This window comes from Gymnoscopelus microlampas (assembly GCF_963454915.1).
Source record: "Gymnoscopelus microlampas genome assembly, chromosome: 13".
In the NCBI taxonomy this organism is placed as follows: Eukaryota; Metazoa; Chordata; class Actinopteri; order Myctophiformes; family Myctophidae; genus Gymnoscopelus; species Gymnoscopelus microlampas.
In genome coordinates, this window is record NC_139950.1 from 42,832,992 (window position 1) to 42,853,723 (window position 20,732).

The 20,732-nt window shown below is 40.9% G+C and overlaps 2 protein-coding genes across 2 annotated transcripts; both read right to left on the reverse strand.

Annotated features, from left to right (window-relative positions):
- Window positions 1-2: 2 nt before the first annotated feature.
- On the reverse strand, window positions 3-10,062 carry capn2l (calpain 2, (m/II) large subunit, like). Its single transcript, XM_084075644.1, has 21 exons — window positions 9,721-10,062; window positions 8,622-8,691; window positions 7,888-8,006; window positions 7,567-7,700; window positions 6,481-6,649; window positions 6,277-6,360; window positions 6,021-6,106; window positions 4,881-4,955; window positions 3,894-4,054; window positions 3,168-3,340; window positions 2,951-2,962; window positions 2,544-2,755; window positions 2,219-2,255; window positions 1,993-2,058; window positions 1,845-1,902; window positions 1,686-1,750; window positions 1,423-1,491; window positions 1,044-1,122; window positions 693-809; window positions 540-598; window positions 3-275 (listed from the first exon to the last, which is right to left on the reverse strand). Exons 1-21 carry the CDS (start codon window positions 9,964-9,966, stop codon window positions 252-254), a joined length of 2,115 nt encoding a protein of 704 aa, XP_083931770.1. The 5' UTR covers window positions 9,967-10,062; the 3' UTR covers window positions 3-251.
- A 747-nt stretch (window positions 10,063-10,809) lies between these two features.
- LOC311058266 (calpain-1 catalytic subunit-like) lies at window positions 10,810-20,462 on the reverse strand. The gene is made up of 20 exons (XM_084075647.1): window positions 20,041-20,462; window positions 19,780-19,849; window positions 18,838-18,956; window positions 18,566-18,699; window positions 18,286-18,454; window positions 17,688-17,771; window positions 17,501-17,586; window positions 17,332-17,406; window positions 17,065-17,225; window positions 15,885-16,054; window positions 14,815-15,023; window positions 14,338-14,380; window positions 13,841-13,906; window positions 13,676-13,733; window positions 13,508-13,572; window positions 13,162-13,230; window positions 12,970-13,048; window positions 11,292-11,408; window positions 11,145-11,203; window positions 10,810-11,032 (listed from the first exon to the last, which is right to left on the reverse strand). Exons 1-20 carry the CDS (start codon window positions 20,275-20,277, stop codon window positions 11,009-11,011), a joined length of 2,094 nt encoding a protein of 697 aa, XP_083931773.1. The 5' UTR covers window positions 20,278-20,462; the 3' UTR covers window positions 10,810-11,008.
- Window positions 20,463-20,732: the final 270 nt, after the last annotated feature.

The following is a 20,732-nucleotide window of genomic DNA, read 5'->3' on the forward strand; positions in this document are numbered from 1 at the left end:
GAGAGACTGTAATTCATTTTTATTTTCCTCAAGGGGCGATAGTATACAATAGCAATAGTATACAAATGTGAATAAACTACTTTCAATACAGATCATTTTCTTTGTAAACGTAATTGTACAAGACGTTTAATGTTCAAGAAGTTTAATGGAAACATGCCCCAAAAAAAAAAGAGTCCCGTGTTGCTTGTCTGTAAACTTGTAGATCAAACTGCTCAACGGGGACCCATTCTTCAGCGGTAGACAGGCCTGCTCTATAGCATTGACACACTTAGCCACTAAAGTGGAAAACACAAGAACACCAAGTTAGTACACAGTCTTCATCTATCAATGCACACCTTTTTGTAATGTATTATTTTCTTTATTTTAACTGTTGGTTCCACCTAACAAATCTCTTTTTCAGTGGAGAGGCCAGCGTCAAGATTATGTTAACATTGCAGAGACACGACATACAACAGTGTCTGACAGATAAATAGGACACTATGCAAAATCAGAAAACATGGTTAAAACAAAAGACAGTTAAAATGTTAAACATCACCTACCTGAAACATGTTTAACTCCACCTCACCAGACTCATTCTCGTCCATGGACTTGAAGGATCCTATTGTAAATGAGAACAAAAATCAGATTCAGCTATAACTTCATGAGTGTGTATTACTGTAGTGATGATATCTGGACATGAGGATGAACCGTACTGAAGAGAGACTCCAGGCGCACCAGGCAGCACACAAAGTTGTCAAAATCAATGGTGAGATCTGGTTCGCTATAGCGGGCAACAATAATCTGGTGCAGGGAGTTGTTGAGAGAAAAACCTTTAGAGGAAGACAAAGAGCAGAGTGAATGCTTCAAATATGTGGCTGACACAAGGTAGAAATGCCCACTGAAGTGATTGAAACATTGATGTTACATTGTAGAAACTGTGGTACACATTGTAAAAAATAATCATGTGATCATTTTGAAATATTTGTTTAGAAGCATGTGTTTGCCCTTGCTCAACAGAGGTTTCCGTGGAGAAATGGCGAACACACCCAAAATTCATATCTCACCAGCATCCTCCACAGCCAGGCGCATCTCAGAGGAACTCATACAGCCAGAGTTGTCTGCATCTTTGTCCCTGTAGAGAGCCTGGTGGAGATCGGGAAACATTAATGTAAACCCTACAGCCACACGATGGGGCACTTTTATCAGCTACTCTGAAACTAGAAAAAACATTCAGCGAGCAAAGCCATCTCTGACTCAGTGATATACGTTGGATATCAGTGAAATATCTGTGACCAGATACCTCCTCGATAACCCAAACGGCATACAGTAGGTTTCTACATATATGCACCTCCCGAAACATAATCCCATTAGACCCTTTGCATTGGAAAATGTCAAGTGACTCCTGGGGGTTTGTGTTAAGAGCAAAAAACACAAAGTACACACCAGGAATTTTTCAATCTTAGTCCACAGGATCTTAAATTCCACTAGTCCCAGTTTGCCAGTTCCGTCTTTCTATGAAGAGAGTCAAGGAGGAAACAAGAAATGCCCTGTATCACAGACAACTGTGAAGCCTGATTTATACTTAAAATAGCCATACAATACAACGTTACATCACAATGTGTTTTGAGCTTGTAGATAGATATGTTCACTTCTTATAAATTAAATACAATTTGAGCATGACAATAGAAGGCAGAGAGAAAGGATACATCCAGCAGGTTGACCATGTTGCGGCATGTAGCCAGACTGAACCCATTGGTTTTGATGTCACTCCCTGAAAAAGATCATCATACAGAAATTGAATGATTTGATTTTCATCCTATGAAACCACATTTACTTGGATTGGAATAATACATCATTTCACTTACGCTTAGTCACCACACGGTTCAGAATTCTTTGCAGCTCAAATGCAGAAATCTCACAGTCCTAAGAGTACAAATAACATAATTGCTACAATCAAATGTATATTTTTTTAACCCAGTTTAGCAATATTTATCAAAATCGTAACATACTTACATGTCCAGCTAGTTTCTCAAACAGATCCTTAAACCTCTCACCGATATCATCCTCATCCACTTCAATCTGAAAGTGGGAAGAGTATTCAGTATTTCAGTATTTTCATGCTCCAATGCAACATTAATCAATTTAAAGAAAAGGAAAGTACAAAGTAAAATCTGCTGTGTTCATTTAATTAAAGTGACATTAACACTCAGAATTTTGCAGTGTAGCTCTTATGGTTCACCTCTTCCACATGGCAGTCTACAATGTCATCCAACTCTCTGAAAAAATAGATATACAGTAGTCACAATATGATTTTGGAGTATACAATAACTTGTTTTAATAAAACCATATACAGTAGAAGTGTAAAAGTCTCCTAGTGGCACCATAACGGCACAGTCAGGTCTTGAGTTTAAATCCAGCACAAGCCCTGACCTGTTTGCCATCCGCACTCTCCACCCCTTCTTCCCTATCTCTTTCTATGTGTTACATAATGAAACAAAAATGCAAGTCTTCACAGCATGCACACCGTCAAACGGTAGTTCAATCTGTGACTAAATGGAACGTACTGGAAATCGGCCTCTTTCTCAGAGAACACCCGCACATAGAAGTCCCCATTCTTGTTGGGCTCAAAGGTGGAGGGGAGGATGAGGTATTCCCCAGGGGGGAGACAAAAACGGCTGCACACTTCTCGCAGGTTGATGAAGGTCTCTGAGCGAGCTGCCGACGCGTTGCGCAAGAAGAAGTCGCGTTTCAGGTGGATTTGCCGCTTGCCAGAATACTGGAAGATAACACACAGTTTAGTCACATGAGGGCGCCCTAACCCTTCTTTCAAGACAAGCACCGGTTGTGACTACCCAGACAAGGGTATTGACACTGTTACATATAGTGATAATATGAAATCTTTGAATCCTTACTCATACTTCATGAGAAATGATTGGGACGTTATTCTGGGTCAATCTGTTTGCATACATACCTCCTCAGGCACCTAGAGGAAGCAAATCAACAATAAAAATCAGTGCAAAAGTGATAGGTATCATTTCATAATCCTCACCATAAAATCTCTATTCTAACCAAAAGCCATAAATTAGACTGCAGTTGCAAAGAATAGACCTGGCTTCACCATAGTAGTTTGGTAGCATTTAAATAGCATTTTAAAAACACCATAACATAACCATAATCAATATTTGTACCTCGTAGATGGCAAATCCAACAGTCTCCATGTCCTTCCCCATCTTCCTCATGGCGCGTCTGTTCTTCTGCATCAGGCCCACCAGGAATGTGCATCCCTCCTCATCACCATCATCAGCATCATCATCCACCTCCTCCAGTTTGATGACAAACTGGGGGTTCGTCCAGAAAGTATCTGGGAAGGAGAGACTGTGGGTCACTGTGCTGCACATACCAGATTCAGAGAAATTATCAACTGGATCAGTTAAAAATGTTAAATACTTAGTAAGTCAGAAAATTGTTATATTGAAAGACTTAAGTTGGTTCCAATGATAAAACAGGTACCATACAATTGGTTGATAGCTATGGTATAATAACTTAAATGGCAGCTTAATGCCTTTGTTATAATTTATATCAGATCTACAAGCTAAAGCTGCAATCAGTAAGATTTGTGTCCTACCCGGGATTTCAACCTTGGTCTCCTGTGCACGCATAAATCTCAGTACACATGCTTGCTCAGGGGAGATATTGCATTTTGACCTTCAGGGCAGGCAGTACTACTTGTCAACCAGTAGGGGTTCAACCTGACCACAGGATCTAAATTTCTCAATAGAGGAGTAACCACTACAGTTATGTTAGGCATATTGTATCAACATGCTCTACCAAACAGATCAAAATAATGTTTTATTCACTTAAACAACTTAAGGATTGCAGCTTTAAGTGCTTAAGGAGAAGAGATTATTAGGTACTTGGGTAGTTCCTGCAACCCCCAGCTGTCGAGCCCCTTCTCCATCCCTCGTCAAACTCTGACAACGCCCACTTCTTGTGTTCATCATCTGTGAGCACATCTGGGGTGAGGTTACAGATCTCCAGTCGAGAATAGTGGCGCAGAAAGTCCGTAAACGATATCCTGTGGAGAGAGGAGGAAGAAGAAAACTTGAGTCATTGAAAGGGTTGAAATGGCATTTTTACTTATAGTCAATATGCCAGTCTGCTTCACACATGAAGAATGAGCTTGTAGATCAACTATTTTCACTACTAATCCTACGCAGGGCGTAAGTGGTTAAGGCCAGTGATGACTGAGTGTCGTAGGAACACAGGAATCTTTGTCATATGTACAGTATTGTCTGGATGCTGCGTTTCACCCTTACAGTACAGTATGTGCTGTGTGTGTGTGTGTGTGTGTGTGTGTGTGTGTGTGTGTGTGTGTGTGTGTGTGTGTGTGTGTGTGTGTGTGCATCCTGGACCATCTAGCTGCAGACAGAAAAGGGGTCACGTGACAGAGCAAGCCTCAGTGTCAGGGGAGGTGTAGGGGAGAGAGCAAAGGGTTAACTGTGTGCAGCAATATGGGTGTGTCTCACCTGAACTGGGTTAGCCACACCAGCATGCAAAATGCGAAAGAGCTGTGGAACAGCCATGTTGACATTATGCACTGTATGCCTCTACTGCACACAGTTAACCCTCCCCTCTCTCCTATTCCTACCTTGAGGTCACACCTCTTTACCTTACTCTGCCAAACTTGTATTGCTCTGTATTGTTCTTTGCTCTGGACAAAACGTGTCAGCTAAATTGTCTAATATGTAAATACATGCAATGGATGCAATTGGTAGCTTTAGTTGCAAGCTGCCAATACCTATTGGTTTCAAAGAGGAGTTGCAATTCAAAGACAGCAAAATATGAAGAAGTAAAAATAGTAGGCATGGTGATGAAATATAACACTTTCTTGTAAGGTTTACCAGAACTCTCCATCTTCGTCACGGTTGGTCAGCCTAGCACGGTCGTCATCGCTCACGTACCGCCACTCAGAGGAACTATACAAAATATACAAAATACATTCACAGTTAAAATGTGAGGACGTCTCGCTGTACCAAAATCACTGCTTTCCTTGTATGGACTATCTGTCAGACAGAATCACACCGATTCATCTTCAGAAGCAAAGACATTTAGAAATAAGTGAGTAAACACACAGGTTGTTGTTCAAAGAGGACACACATCCAAATGGAATGTCATCTATTTGTAACACCCTTGACACCCAGTACAAGCTCTGAAACTGCATTTTCCATAACAACATAATTGCAATGACTCCACACTGGGTGTGTCTATGTGTGTATGTTGTTCTTGTGGTTAATGATGGTGACTGACTGAATACCTTAGGTCTTACTACAGTAGGTTGGGCTCCATTATGTGAAGTAGGTAACCAATGGCACATTCACAATTGCGCAATTTGTTTGCTGTCATATACAATGTACTGTAGTTCATCTGGCCGAATGCACTGGTTGAAAATGCCACAGTCCATATATAATGGTGAAACTAATCTGTGTGTGGCATAATGTGCACAGCATGACTCGGGTACAATTACAAATAAGGCAGGAGATGACATGTCTCAACAAGTGAGATGCATAGCAAATCAAATGCATCTCTACATGTTAACAATGCCGTTCCTATGGCGTGGCTCTACAGAAGGCTAGGAGGGTCAGTCAGTGTGTTCTGCAGACCACACCTTCACCCACAAAAAAAAATCCAGATATGTTTTATAATTATTTTAATATTTAACATTATTTCTTATAATTAATTTCAGTGTCAACGGGCCTCTGATTGAGCTGAAACCTTGGCCAAATTTGGAGTCATACATCATAGATGACTGTCATCACAGGCTGGCCACATAAAGTTCTAGAGATCCACATTGGAGCCACGCCGTTCCAATATTTCTCAGGATTTCTATGCTTTATTTCTTAAATAGGAGAGTGTAGAGAGACAGGAAACCAGGCCCAGAGAGAGGAGAGACATGCGAGACAAGACCAGGAGTGGGGTTCAAACTCAGGTCCTTGCGGCTCACAAGACAGAGTCACCAGGCACCCGAGGCCATCATTACTTACTTGTCACTCCAGGGTCCAGTCCATTCCGTCTGACCCCAGGGGTTCCTCACCCTGACCAGCTGGACAATGTCCCCTCTGTACTCCACCTAGACAACAATGTAAGTGTCAATTCATTCTTAAGTCTAGTATTTCTGAATACCTTCAAAATGTTATCTCTTGTCATGTGAGAGGCAAGAGTTATTAGCTTAACCTAAAATAATGGTCCATGTATCTATCTATAGAACTACTATGTGGGACGAGACACCATTTCCCTCACCTGGTCTGCTCCAGTCAATGAGTAGGCATGACCTTTCACCAGTTTTCTGGACGTGATGGCTTCCGAGTCTGCTGAGCTGGTGATCTGGAAGGGAGGAGAGACATTCCAAACAAGATTCAACAAGTATGAGGTAAATAACAACAGACAACATGAATCATAGAGAAAACACTATGTCTATGCTTGAAATAATCAAATCAAACAAACATCAATTGAGCATCCCAGCAGAGAGCCTCTCTCAATGGCTTTTCGGATTATTTTGAAAAGGGTGGGTCCTGACTTCTTAAGGTCATGGCTCTCAGCGATGCCCCCAGTGAAGTCCTCAAAGCCCTCAGTGGTTGAACCTCCAGAGAGGGCCTCATAACATCCATTCACCCTAAAAGATGGGAAAAAGTTAAGAAAATACCTAACTGACACAGTCATTTAGATAAGATGGAAACAAAGAAATCAGAGTGTCAGACAAATGGACTCCCTAAATCCTTTTTATGGCGTGGCGCCTAAGGGGTGAGCCATCTAGAAGAGCGTTTGGCTGGATGGATGGATGGATGGATGTCCACCAAATGTTTGAGTGTCCTTGTGGCTGTTCGCTCATCTGTCCATGGTAAACCACTTCAACGATCAATGCCAAAGTTCTTGTGCATGCTGCCAGTAGGCCAAAGTATCCCCCAATTGTCTGTCTGTGTGTAAAACCAATTCATCCCTCTCTGCCCCTGCTGCAAACTGGATACACTCATACATACTGGTAGTGGCTGGAGATTGTGCATGTTCTTGAGAAAGGTCTATTAAAAGGGAAATATCTTTATCTCTATCTCTTTATTACAATGTTGGGGGACTTGGCCAGATCTGAATCTTCCCTCCCAGATGATAAAAGGTTTTATTAACTAATGTATAAACGACTGTATTATGGCTGCAAAACAATGCGTCATATGTAAGTGGAATCATGAGGAACGCCCTAGTATCACCTAGCGGATTAATGAGGTAAATGCATGTGCTCCTTTAGGGAATATGCGTAGCCCACGGCTGTTCCAGGACATGGGATCCATGGATGAGTTACATGGAATCTATTTAATTTAATATTGTCTGTGTTTATCTCTGTATCTTAACTTTGTGGGTTGGGAGGGATGTCGGAGAACCTCTGTGTGGTATCGAGAAGAGGTGGTATGTGAATGTGTATGTATAGTATGTGTCAAATGCTATATATCTTTTGTTATTATGGCACTGGTTTAATGTTATGTTATTATGTGAATAATACTGAAAATGAATAAACAACAAAAACATGTGATTTATTCATACTTAGCATAGGCCTTCTCCAGAAGGGCACTCCAGAACTCAGAACCCTCCTCTGAGTGAACGAAAAGCAGCTTCCCATCTTTGGTGGGCAATCGGTCATCAACCACCACATCCGTCCAGTCACCAAACTGCCAGAGCTGAAGATCACAACATGACACTCCATAGAATCAACCCTCGACAATGCCTCTTTTCATTATTTTGCTATAATCTTTTGTTGTTGCTTTAGTGAGGAGAATTGTGTGAGGGTAAGGTTATTTGGAGGCACGGTGTGTAGGTATTACATAACTGCCTCAGACAGTATTATTTTATTATGTCAGACAGTACCTGAAAGTGAAAGATGCCGGCGTAGCCCTCATCAAAGCTTTGGCCGTGGGGAACAACCCGGGCCAACACCGACTTGTTCAGAGTCAAGGACGCAATGGCTGCCAGAAGCCAGCAGTCACCTGTACACAGGAGTTTACTGTGAGAAGAAATACTGTCCAAAAAGATTTTAAATTACCAATTGCTAACATCAAACTAATTATAGCTCAAATATGGGACCACCTTTAACACGTTATTCTTGGATAGTTGTCTTTTCATGTGTCTGGTAGGCCATAAAACCAATCAATCAATCAATCAATCAATCAATCATTAGGTGTTTACTTTGACGGATCATGCCTCGGTTAGGCAACTGTCATTCTTTTGTTCTCTTATAATTACCGGCTTCACACCGGTAAAACAACAGAATGTAACCTCTCCCACACATGCACGCATGTGACTGGGTGTTCACTGAATATATATTAAGTATGGAATTTGCACATGGTGACATACAGGCTACGTGCTGTAAGCGAGTGTGCTGTAGAGAGGACTGCAATGGGTGTGCCCTTTTGTAAAATACTGGTATTATCATATAATCTAAAATAATTTGAATGCCATTTGGTTTGTTTTTACTTTGTTTCACCGGGCACTTCCTTCAAAGTTAAGTTACAGAAGGACAGGGATTCTAACCAATATAATAGAGAGAGAGAGAGAGAGAGAGAGAGAGAGAGAGAGAGAGAGAGAGAGAGAGAGAGACTTACCAAGTGCTCCTTGGCATATATCAGTCCTGGATGCATCTTCAATTATGAATTTTGGATTGGAAACCAGTTCCTGATAGAAAACAGACAGACATAATAGTGTTTTTCTTTTGTTACTTGTCCCACTATCAGATGAAACCTTGAGAACTAACTGCAGTTATCGTTGTTGTTGTTGTTGTTGTTGTTGTTCAGCTCATTTTGCAGTAGGCTAATAGGCCCATTTGTAGCTACAGAATGTTTTAGTTAGCCTACCAACAGTAGCTATGTGAAACAGGTGTTTCGTTCAGTTTAACTGTTTCTTTCGATGATTCTTCGATGATTAGCTATGTGTAAAAGGAACATAACCGTGAAGAACATTGCCTTTCAAGACAAGTAGGCTATAACAATTCTGATGTTATCATTATCAAAATATCTATATATAACAGGAAGAAAATCATAACAGGAAGCAGCACTATCCATATCGTAATTATCAAAATAGTTTAAGTCACACCCAGCCCAAGACTGAACCAGCTGGAGGAAATTCATGAATGACCTAGCTCAAGTCAAGTCTGCACCTGCACCATTTTTTTGTTGAATGGAGATTGAAGGAGTCTTCCTGAACAACAAATAGCCAAACAACAACAGTTTGCTAGGGAAACCCCTGGGTCTAGCATATTTAGTGCATGGCAGTCCATGTGAAGTGACTCATGTGAGTTGATTTTGTCATCCAAATCTACACCCAGTGGTGTAAAGTAACTAAGTACATTGTCATTTACTCAAGTACTGTACTTAAGCACAATTGTGAGGTCTTTTTTACAAATACTATACTTTTACTCCACTACAATTATTTGAAAACTCAGTAACTGTATTTACTAGTTACTTTGTAGATTTTGATTATTATTACAAAACCTACACTAACCACTTTCAGCCCTATATACACATGTGAGCTTGTAGATTACCAGACTTTTCCTTGTAACAGAGCATTTCTACATTGCAGTATTGATACATACTAAAGTAAAACATGTCAGTACTTTTTTTCCACCACTGATATATTTAGAGCATGGCTGTCTGCGAGGTGACATCATCATGTGAGTTGTTTTTCGTCATCCAGATCTACACCCACCGTCGGTCTCTTCCAGGTGATCCCTCTGGTCTTGTAGGAGCCTGGTCCCAGCTCCTCGTACCCCAGGGAGGCGGTCTGGGCCTCGAAGGCATCATCCGTGAACAGCTGACCGCGGTCCAGGCAGTCCCTCCTCAGAGCCTCGAAGTCCTGGTTCAGGTACTTCACCGCCTGCGCGTTGGTGCCCACTCCCTGCGCCTTCAGTCGGTTGTGTTGCAGTTTGGACGCGATCCCCGCCATGCTTGCCATTAAATGGTGGAAACCTGTTAAACTGCGTTGAGGACTGGCGTGTGAATGAGTGTGTGTCGATCCTGGCTGCAGGCAGGGTGACTTTTTGCCTTGGTTACAGGTTGTTGGCTGGGGAGGTGACAGTCTCCACCCTCTACGCGCACAGGTTGATATTGATACACCCTTTTGTGTTGGTCTGGTCAGATGCAGACATAGCTCTGATACGAACTTCAACATAGTGTTTGCACAATTTACGGCCCGTCCGTCTATACAAACGTTCCGATTTCAAATATAAAGTGCTAACCCCATGGCCACAGATGTTAAAATGATGTACGGGCCCTCAGAAGTACCTGTATGTTGCGTATTGTTCAATAAAAAAAGCATTTTAATCCGATTGGTGGCCATTTTCTCATAGAGTTATAGTGTATCACAGTGCAATACACCTTCCAACCGATAAGGTCGCGTAGTTTGGTGAAAAAACCGAGAAAATGGCCACCGATCAGATTAAAATGCTTTTTATTGAACAATGCGGAAGATACGGGTACTTTTGTGGGCCCGCACATAGTTGTAACATCCGTGGCCATGGGGTAAGTACTTTATATTTGATATCTGAACGTTTATGTACATGTACGGGTCGTAAATAGAGAAGGTGTAAACACCAGGTTGAAGTTCATCCTTGACGCTCGTGACAGACTACCATCGTGTGATTCATGGCTAATGCAGACAGAGCCTGACAGTTGTGTGATGGTGAGTGATACTGATATATTTAATTGCCTTTTCTGATTAAATAAAGGTTAGAAACAATGGTGCTGTATGTAGGTTGTTTGTTATGATACAAAAATGAGTGAATCTGAATGAATGGCAGAGGTTTCAGTTGATCTTTATTTGGTTCAGGAAAGCACACAATGCAGTGATTTTAGCCAACCTGGCTAAGAAGCAAAACATGGAAAGAACATTTAAAAGAATTGTGCAAATCAACTTGTCTGAGAAGGCTAGGCCAGGCCTAGATATTGTAGACTGAAAAGCCATCTCCTTTAGTTGAGCTCTTGTTTTCTTGGGACTATTAGTTGATTGCCAGGCACAGCCACTGTAAATGAGAACAAATCCATATTAATCTGAGAGAACTTGTCCAACAGCTCTAGGAGCTGGATAGACTAGATTGACTTGCAGATGATATACATATTTTTTTAAATACACACCTGTGACATATCTAGTTCAATCTTCCCTCCGTGATTTTCGTCCATAGTGTTGAACATTTCTGTAAGAACAAAACATATGACTCACATTTAGATCAACCAGATATATGTTTATACCAGATATGTGTGTTTGTTTTTGGTTGCACTTACTGAAGAGCATTTCCAGTCGAATGAGGCACCCAACAAAGCAGTCAAAATCAATGGCATAACGGGAGTCTGCATATCGATCAACAATCCCCTGCAGCACAGCACTGTTGACTTGGAAACCTTATGGGAGGAATACCCAACACAATCAGCACAGTGATTCTCAACCTATTTAATTTCAAGGACCACCAGTTTGATATGCTTTAGGTTAGGGCCACAAACCCCCCATTTGATTTATTTATTCATGTATCTCTGGGACACCAGTCACCTTAAAATCCTCAGTAATCTATGAATGTGAACTCTGAGAAATAGAACTATGGACCCTCAAGGGTTATTTTGGTTCCAATAATGGAACTAAATGTACCCTTAAAGGGTTCATTTTATTCCATTTGTACACTCTCAGAGTTACAGACCTGTAAAAGTCCATTTGGTTTCTAAATATCCGAAGACCTAGTCTATTAGCACAGGGCAGGTTTCAGAGACATGATGGTATTAACTCTTATTCATAGCAGCCAAAAGGGTGGTGCAAGATGTAAATATGTCGGCTTTATGATACACAGCCTCTCCCATGCTTGTTTGTGTTCAGAGACATTTAATATGAGCGTTTGTGTGTCCCCAAACTGGCTTATCCGGTCTGTATGCCTACTACTACCCACAAGAAAAACAGAGTCATAGCCTATGTAGGCCTACATTAATAGAAATACAGTTGATATATACATATACGTATGCTGTATAGCTTGATGTTTGGTTTTCATAATTTCAGTTACTCTGTTTCTATGTTTGGACCTCATGTTGTCCACAATACACTTGTTAGTGGAAAATTGCCCAGACAGATTCCTGAACAGGGTGGTTAAAATCTCATCCATATCGGGAGAGAAAATAACCCGTGCCTCATGGATCATCTACCGTTTTATCTCCTGGTAAACAGTGGTATTTAGCATCGTACGTAGTCGTGTGGCAGTAGAATTATTGCTACCCGCAGAGTATTGCAATCAGTCCTGTCTGTCTGTTTTTGTTTGTTTGTTTGCATGTTGTTGTTTTTTGTTACAAGATAACTTGTGAATGAATGACATTTGGAGGGAGTGATCAGTCAGTCAGTCAATCTAGCTGCTTTGAAGATATGATAACAATTTGGGTTGAAAGTCAAGTGTAAAGGTCACAATCGATAGAGACATAGAACAAGAGATGTTTGCACCTCTAGGTGCGTTTGTTTGTTTAATTTATGTTGCATTAAGCAATAGCCCTCATTGCAAATAAAGCAAATTGAATTTCCTTTTAAAAAAACAACATGATTCATCGTTACCAAGATCATCATTATGTTGGCTGATTCATAAATACTGCATACCATAATAGTATGTAGTCTTCCCTTAGCATGAGTTATGCGTGAAACTAATAATGTATCATTGTAAGTTTTGTATAATGCAGAATGTACGTATAAAATGTGTGATTGGTGTAGCTTAAACTGTAACCACTTAAGCCCTATAGTTATACAACAAATATCCTATGTAGCCCATCTACTAGCTCACAACAAACTTGTAGATCTGCTATTCTCACTACTTTTAAAACATTTTAATTAAAAATAATAATTCTTGAATTTCTTAGATGTTTTTTTGTTGAAAATTGCCTATAATGAAAGAATGTGTAGTTGAATGACTGATATAACATCATTAGTGATGTATTTTACCTGCTTTTGTCAGTGCACCTCTCATTTCATGGGAACTCATGGTTCCAGATTTGTCGGAGTCATGACCCTTAAAGATTTCCTGCAAATGACAAACACCCAGGTGTATGTATCATATACAAGTGACAAAGGTGCATGGAACCAACAATCATTTTTATTAGAAACTACATAAAAAAAAGAACATAGCCTACGTACCAGGTATTTTTGGATTTTCATCCATAGCTTGTGGAATTCTATCAGTCCCAGTTTATTGCTGCCATCAGTCTTGAGCATGTTAAGGTTCATAAATTAAACTTTTTCTTCAATTCAGTGATTTTGATACCATATACGTATTGTTTGCCATAACATTTAATGTTATCTAAAGGCTAAACAAAAGAAATACATAAGTTAAAAATCCCACCCTTAGTTTAAAACATCGATTTACTGTTCCACCATGACTATCCTCAAATCTTATTTCAGGACTAAGCACATGGTTGCAAGTCTTGCTAAACGATGAGAATAAAGAGCTGGTTTGTCAAGGTTTAGTGTAAAAAGAGGATACATCCAGCAGGCTCACAATGTGACGACCTGTCTCCAGACTGAAGCCATCCGTTTTGATATCAGACCCTGGGAGGGGGACACAGTTGTGGGGACAGTGATGACACTGATTCCCAGTTGATGAAAAGTAAAGGCTATGGCATACATTAGGAAAACTGTCAACTCTACTTACTTTGAGCGACAATTTGATTCAAAACTTGAACCAGTTCAAAGACCGATACTTCTGAATCCTGTATGGGGAAAAAAATATTATTATTGTACAACTGTAGCTCCACGTTGAATGATTATTAAATTCCTTTATCGCCAGTTCATGCTTACTTTCCTCTGCAAAACTTACATTGCCAGCGACCTGCTTGAAGAGGCCTTTGAATCGTGGATCAACATCACTCTCAGTTAGTTCTGCCTGGATAACAGCACATGCAATGTTCAAACAAGTTTCACTTGTGTTACATAAAAGTATTATTTTTCTCAGAGTGGGGCATGAGTCATGGGGCATTTCATTAGAATGCATGGATTTAGATCTAATGTTGTTAATTCAACATTAGATCCATGCATTCTGGTTGAGTTACACCCCATCATGTTTATTTGAGCAGGAAGGCACAATTATTACAACGATTAACAATAATGTCTGTTTAAGAGAATAACTAAATAAAATACATAAAAAACAGACTTTTGTTACCTACAGTACACATTCAATGAAAATGGGAAACCAAGGATTAAACATTAACAAGACAGACCTAAGATCTAAAAGTGTACCGTTAATATACAGTATATTATTATATATCATATTATTGTAAAGGAATATTATTATTATTATTTAATTGATTTTCCTACCTCCTCGTCCTCTATTTTAGCATCAACGTCTTCCTCCATTGGACTAAAAAGGAAAATGTACTGTTTAGGAACATTATGTTGGAACAGCAGGGAGTAAAATTCAACATTTCAACTTCACTTTTCCACATGACATGGCAGTCACAGGAACCCTGGGTGTATGGAATATTGGATCTAGGAACCAAAGCTGATTATGACAGTTGCCCTTCATCTAAATGCTGAAGATATAGAAAGTGGGCTAAATGTTTAGTTTAGGCAAGCTGAGTTCTGCTGTGTGATTCACACCTTGTTTCTCCCAAACCAACACAGACCAGACTGTGTAGGTTTAGGCCACTAGATGGCTGTATTCACTAGATATCGGGAAGTAGTGGAAAAGTATGTTTCACATCTTGATGCAATTGGTTATAAGTGTGGGATTATGTGCAGAATATCAGTTTTGTTCTTTGACGGCATGACGTGTCACCCAGGAGCAGCTCTTACCTGGTGGCAGCCTGCTTCTCGGAGAACACCCTGAGAAGGAAGGTGCCTTTCTGGTGAGGCTTGAAGGTTGAAGGGATGATGACATATTCTCCCGGGGGCAGGTTATGGCGGTCACACACCTCACGCATGTTGATGAAGCTGCTCATAGCCACGAACTTCTGCCTCAGCAGGACATCTGAGCCCAGGTGAACATTGCTGCGACCTTTGTACTGAGGAGTAAAAGAAGTGAGCAAGGAAGGAAGAATGGACATGGAGGATGGAAGGAAAGAGCTCAATAAGTGTGGTCTAAAAGCACCAAATTGCATCTCACAAATCATAAGATGTTCAACAGCATGAAGCAATGGTGGTTGTACACAATAGTAATCAGTTGTGGAAAGTAACTACGTACATTTACTCAAGTACTGTACTTTACTTTACTGGAGTATTTCCGATTTTCTATACTTTTACTTCTACTCCACAACATCTCAGAGGCAAACATTGTACTTTTTACTCCACTACTATTATTAGAAAACTTTAGTTACTAGTTACTTTGTAGATTTGGATTATTATTACAAAACATGCATTAACCACTTCAGCCCTATGCATACTTAGGCTATTTGAAAATAGCCGATCTACAAGTTGTAGATGTGGTATTTTTAAAGCTTTTTTATACATCTGGAAACTTGTTGTGAAATGGGACATTCTGCAAAATGAGTACTTTCACTTTCAGTACTTAAGTATATTTTAATGTGAATACTTTTGTACTCTCACTCAAGTACATTTTGAATACCGGATTTTATTTGTGACAGAGTATTTCTACATTGTGGTATTGGTACTTTTACTTAAGTACAAAATGTGAGTACTTCTTCCACCACTGATAGTAATCAGAGTTTGCATTTAGAATTTGAATGAATAAGCAAATTCAGCATTGCTGCCAATGCAAAACAGCCGATGAGTAGGCTACAAACCTCTTCTGGAACCTACAGGAAGGAAAGAAAGAAACATAATATATTAGGGATTTTTATTCATAATTTGGAAAGCATGAGGTGCAATGGGATCTGATATTAAATGTGCAACAAAGCTGTAAAAACCTGATAGATGGTAAAGCCAATGGTTTCCATGTCACGGCCGAGCCTCTTGTTCCGCCGGCCGTCTTTCTGCATCAGACCCACCAGAATGGTACAGCCGTCCTCCCCGTCCAGAGGGTCATCGTCCACATCCTGCAGACGCACCACAAACTGTGGGTTGGAGGAGAACGTGACTGGAACACAAGGAAGATAAACAAACCCTCAGTATAATAGATCATAACTGAAGCTGCCAGGCTGGACTTCACCATTATAAGCCATAGAATAGTACACAGAAAAATCATCAATGTTACTTTATCCACATGAACCCTAGTGTCCCTATATTCTGGGCATGTCATAATAGGTTAAAATTAGGGGGAAATAGGTAAACATTCACTGAAAATATAAAAAAAATTGTCAAATATAGCCGATGTATGTGAGATTGTATATGTGAGACAGCTATTTTTGTTATTTGACAGAACAAAATATATAGGGTTTGACCACATAAAACCGTTCATCTCATGGGGCAATCATTCAGCAAAAATAGCCGATTTACAAGATCACAATGTTGTGAGCTTGTAGATCGGCTATTTTCAGCAAAGATATTTGGTAGTGGGCCTATTAGTATATAGAGCCCTGGGGGACACTTGTCAACAAAGTTTATTGCTACACATTAACTGAGAGCGTAAACCTTGACAATGTAGGCTACACTAGCTGTGTTAGAACTGGAGTAAAGTAAAGAATAGCCTAATGCAGGGGTCTTCAACCTTTTCAGGCCAAGGCCCCCTGACTGAGAGAGAGATGAAGCAGGGATTTTATTACATAAAATTGTGTTGCAGATTAAAGCTTTTCATAGATGTTGGATTCATGTTAATGTGTATTTTCAGACATTTAACGACTTAAACTGTCTGACAATACTTATAAACTTTCACTCTGTACTTGGTCTGCTCTTTTCCCCCCTCTTTGCTGAAAATAGCCGATCTACAAGCTCACAACGCCTTGCGCTGCGAGGCATTGTGAGCTTGTAGATCGGCCATTTTCGGCTAAAGTTGTCCTTAGAATAGGGATGCTATTGTTCAAGTGGTTAGTGTAAAAAACAATGATCCTAATCACACAGAGATTTGGCGGACCCCATGTAGCACCTCTGAGGATCCCCTAGGGGTCCCGGACCCCCTGTTGAAGACCCCTGGCCTAATGACTACAGTACCTTGATGATTGAGGCAACCTCCAGCAGTAGAGCCAACCCTCCATGTTCCATCAAACTGATAGTTGTTCCAGTGTCCCACCTCTTCACTCATCAGTGCATCTGGGGTCAAGTTACAGATCTCGAGTTTAGAGAACTGCTTGAGGAAGTCTTGGTAGGACATCCTTAGGAGAGGGGGGCGAGAAACAAGGTCGTTTAACATTTATGAGCTCACCATAACTGAATACTGAGTGCTGACAGAGTATTACACCTCAAATGCCATGGATTTACCAAAACTCTCCATCCTCAGAGACGTGATTCAGCTTGGGTTTCTCATCTGCAGAGACATTGTTCCATTCGCTGGACCTAATTGTGATGAACAGGTGTTGCTTGAGTTGGGAGCTCAACAAAATACTTAGCTGTTGATCTATGAATATTGTTGATTATGACATTAACTGACCCATCACTCCATGGCCCGTTCCACTCCACCTGACCCCAGGGGTTCCTGATGCGGATCAACTGAACTGGGTTGCCATGGACGTGAACCTGGGAGAGAGTACAGCGATGTGCAATGTGTTTTTTTATTCCTGTCTATGGAAATCTGAAGATGAGCAGGGCAATACCCTGCCTCATGCAGTGCTATTTACCTCTTGTGCACCGGTGACGGAGTACGCATGTCCTTTGACAAGTTTACGAGATGTCACTGCCTCTGTCTCATAGGAACTGGTAATCTGAGAAAGAAAAGTGACGCAAGGCAGAAATGTAAACCTATAGCTGAAATTGCAGTAGCCTTTGTCCTGTGCTCTCAGAGAAGGAAAACATTGTAGATCTGATCCCAAAGGGAAACTGGAGCACACTATTGATTCATACTTTTTTATGGGGTGTATTATGCACCTAAGACATAAATACAGACAACTGTGTGCTTCAGTTAAAGATAATCCACAACAATTAAAGTGGAAGAAAGCGGCGCTCCAAAATAAACATGCAAGACAGGACTCAGTTTACAATTGTACGCCTTCGTCAAAGTTGAAATTGGATTATTTTTTAACTATGTGTTTTGTTAGCTGAGCACCCACAGCAAAGGAATGCACACAGAGGACACTAACCCCTGTGTCCATAGGTGTGTGCTTAAGTTTCCTTTTTGGATCTTGATCAAACCTACTTGGTGATGTGTGTTCCAGAACCAAATGAACAATCAGTTTCAAACAATGAGGACGAAACCTATAACTAGAAACCTAGACGTACATCTATGGAGCAGCCCAGGAGGGAGCCCAGGCCCAGAGCCCTCTTGATGATTTTGAAGAGGTTTGCTGGAGCCTTGGACAACTGGTACGTTTCAGCTATCCCCCCTGTGAAGTCCTCAAAACCCTCGATGGTGGAGCCACCTATGAGAGCCTCGTAGCTCCCATTCACCCTGTCAGCCAGACCAGAAGATTTTTTTTTAACTGCAGTACATCAAAGCACAAGCGATGTAGTGGATGAATTTGAAGGAGAAATACATTTGATTAAAAAAATATATTCATACTTTGCATAGGCCTTCTCCAGAAGGGCACTCCAGAACTCTGAGCCCTCCGCTGATTGAACAAACAACAGCTTCCCATCTCTGGAGGGCAATCGGTCATCAACCACCACATCCACCCAGTCACCATATTGCCAGAACTGAGGATAGATATAGTTTGAACTCCTTTAGGTGAACGCTGTGATAATTTCCTGGGGGTGAATTGTACAGTATACCAACTATAAAAAACATTGCATTTTGCTTTAGTTGTGAGATTAGTACAGAGCATTTTGTTCGACCTGGAAGTGAAATATCCCAGCATAGCCATCAGTGAAGCCCTGTCCTGGAGGAACCACACGAGCTAGGATCCGCTGGTCTAGAGTCAGTGAGGCTATAGCAGCCAGAAGCCAGCAGTCACCTAGGAGGCACACGATTGCAAGTCAAAACATTGTGAAACTTTGAGGTTGCACTACTACACAATATAACCGTAAAGTAATAATAATAATAATAATAATAATAATAATAGGGCATTCCAAAGGGTAGTGTCTCTGAAGGCAAAGGCTGTGCAACCTTTTGTATTTACCTGACCTTTTGAAATGGCCAGGAGTGCTTTGTTTGAGGATCTCAGACTACGTTCAGGCACTTAGGGGGGATATAGGCTAGGGCTAGACCTAGCCTGGCCTTACATGTAATGAGTAAGGTGAACTAAGTAGAGTAAGTACTAGCAAAGAGCCCCATTACAAATGTTGTAGGATACACAGACTTAGGGGCTTATTGGTATGACTGATGCATGTTAGTAGTAGCAACAACAACAACAAAAAAAACATTAACAGACTAAGTAAAAATCAAATAAATTAAACAACAGGGATATAGCTAAAAGATTTAACTGAAACAGCATTCCAAAGTCAGTACGGTAACTGGTAGTAGTATTCCTAATCGCAGGGATTATGTTACTTATGTCTTTTCTTTAGTTTTCCCACATTAATTTACTCCTTTATAAAACTGACTTAGAATTATACAAATCAAACATCTGGAATTTTGATTCACAGATTTGTTTTCAACTGTGATGTGGAATAGTAAAAAAAACAGTTATTCTGTTGTAACAGTTACAACAGTTATTTTTAAGCCTTCCCCCATGCCATGCCCAGAGAACAAAATATTTATTCATTCCCCCAGCAGTATGCTACCTTGCAAAATGTGAGAAAAACATTTGAATAAATTTTCTTTCTCCTTTTACTTACCCAGGGCACCTTGGCAAATATCTGTCCTCGTGGCCCCATCATCAATGAACTTTGGGTTGGAACACAATTCCTACAAAGAACAGAAAAGACAAGAAAACGTATAATCTACTTGAATGTGATAATGCATGACTCTTCCCACCTCTGCCAACGCTGTCTGAACCATCTCCTTTATTCCTGGATCTTACAAACTCATAAAATAATGAATTACACCTTTAAAGTATCACTGTCTTTTGAGTGGTTTGGCTCTCATTGAGTTCTTACCGATGGTCTTTTCCAAAGCACACCCCTCGTCTTGGAAGAATATGGTCCAAGCTCATTGTAACCCAGGGATCTGCTACTAGCTGGGAAGCGATCATCCTCAAACAGCCGTCCCCTCTCCAGGCATCGCTGGTGCAGAGACTGGTAGTCCTGTTGGGCGAACTTTAACGCCTGCTTGTTGGTTCCGATGCCTTGGGCCCTCTTCTTCTGATGAGCCAGCCGTCCTGCTGTGGATGTCATCTTCTGTCCCTGAGAGCCACTGAAATGTAATAGTTATTGGACCAGGGTTCCCTGTTTGTCAGCTGAGTTCTGCTATGTGTTTTGTTCTGCCCTCTTTGCCCATCAATGGCTGAACAACAGCCAGCCTGACTTCTTCAGTCCTTTGTTTGTCTCCCCCGATTCTCGTGCTCCTTTTTAGCCAGCTCAGGTGACAGGACAGGGGGATGGGTGTGTAGACAGGGTGGGGTGTCTGGTGGACAGGTGAAGCAAACCGAGCAGAAAACTGTAACCCTAAACAAATCTACCATTGATGGCCCTGACCACAGCAGGATTACAAACAAGACCACGCCTAAAAGCAATATACCTGAGGCTCCTTTTCCATTGAGTGTGTGCGTGCGTGCGTGCGCGCGCATGCATGCGTGTGTGTGCGCGTGCATGCGTGTGTGCACGCTCCCTGTAGTAGGTCAGTATGAGAA

What these genes read in the sequence shown, in the direction of transcription:
- capn2l (XM_084075644.1), bottom strand. Translation starts at nt 9,966, where the DNA reads ATGGCAAGCATGGCGGGGATCGCGTCCAAACTGCAACACAACCGACTG. An exon ending in CTGGAGAAGGCCTATGCTAA is followed by an intron (nt 6,650 to 7,566) that starts GTATGAATAAAT and finishes CCCATCTTTTAG; the next exon opens with GGTGAATGGATGTTATGAGG. An exon ending in TGCTGGGATGCTCAATTGAT is followed by an intron (nt 6,361 to 6,480) that starts GTTTGTTTGATT and finishes CCTCCCTTCCAG; the next exon opens with ATCACCAGCTCAGCAGACTC.
- LOC311058266 (XM_084075647.1), bottom strand. Translation starts at nt 20,277, where the DNA reads ATGACATCCACAGCAGGACGGCTGGCTCATCAGAAGAAGAGGGCCCAA. An exon ending in CTGGAGAAGGCCTATGCAAA is followed by an intron (nt 18,455 to 18,565) that starts GTATGAATATAT and finishes TCTGGCTGACAG; the next exon opens with GGTGAATGGGAGCTACGAGG. An exon ending in AGGTGCACTGACAAAAGCAG is followed by an intron (nt 11,409 to 12,969) that starts GTAAAATACATC and finishes TCCTCCCATAAG; the next exon opens with GTTTCCAAGTCAACAGTGCT.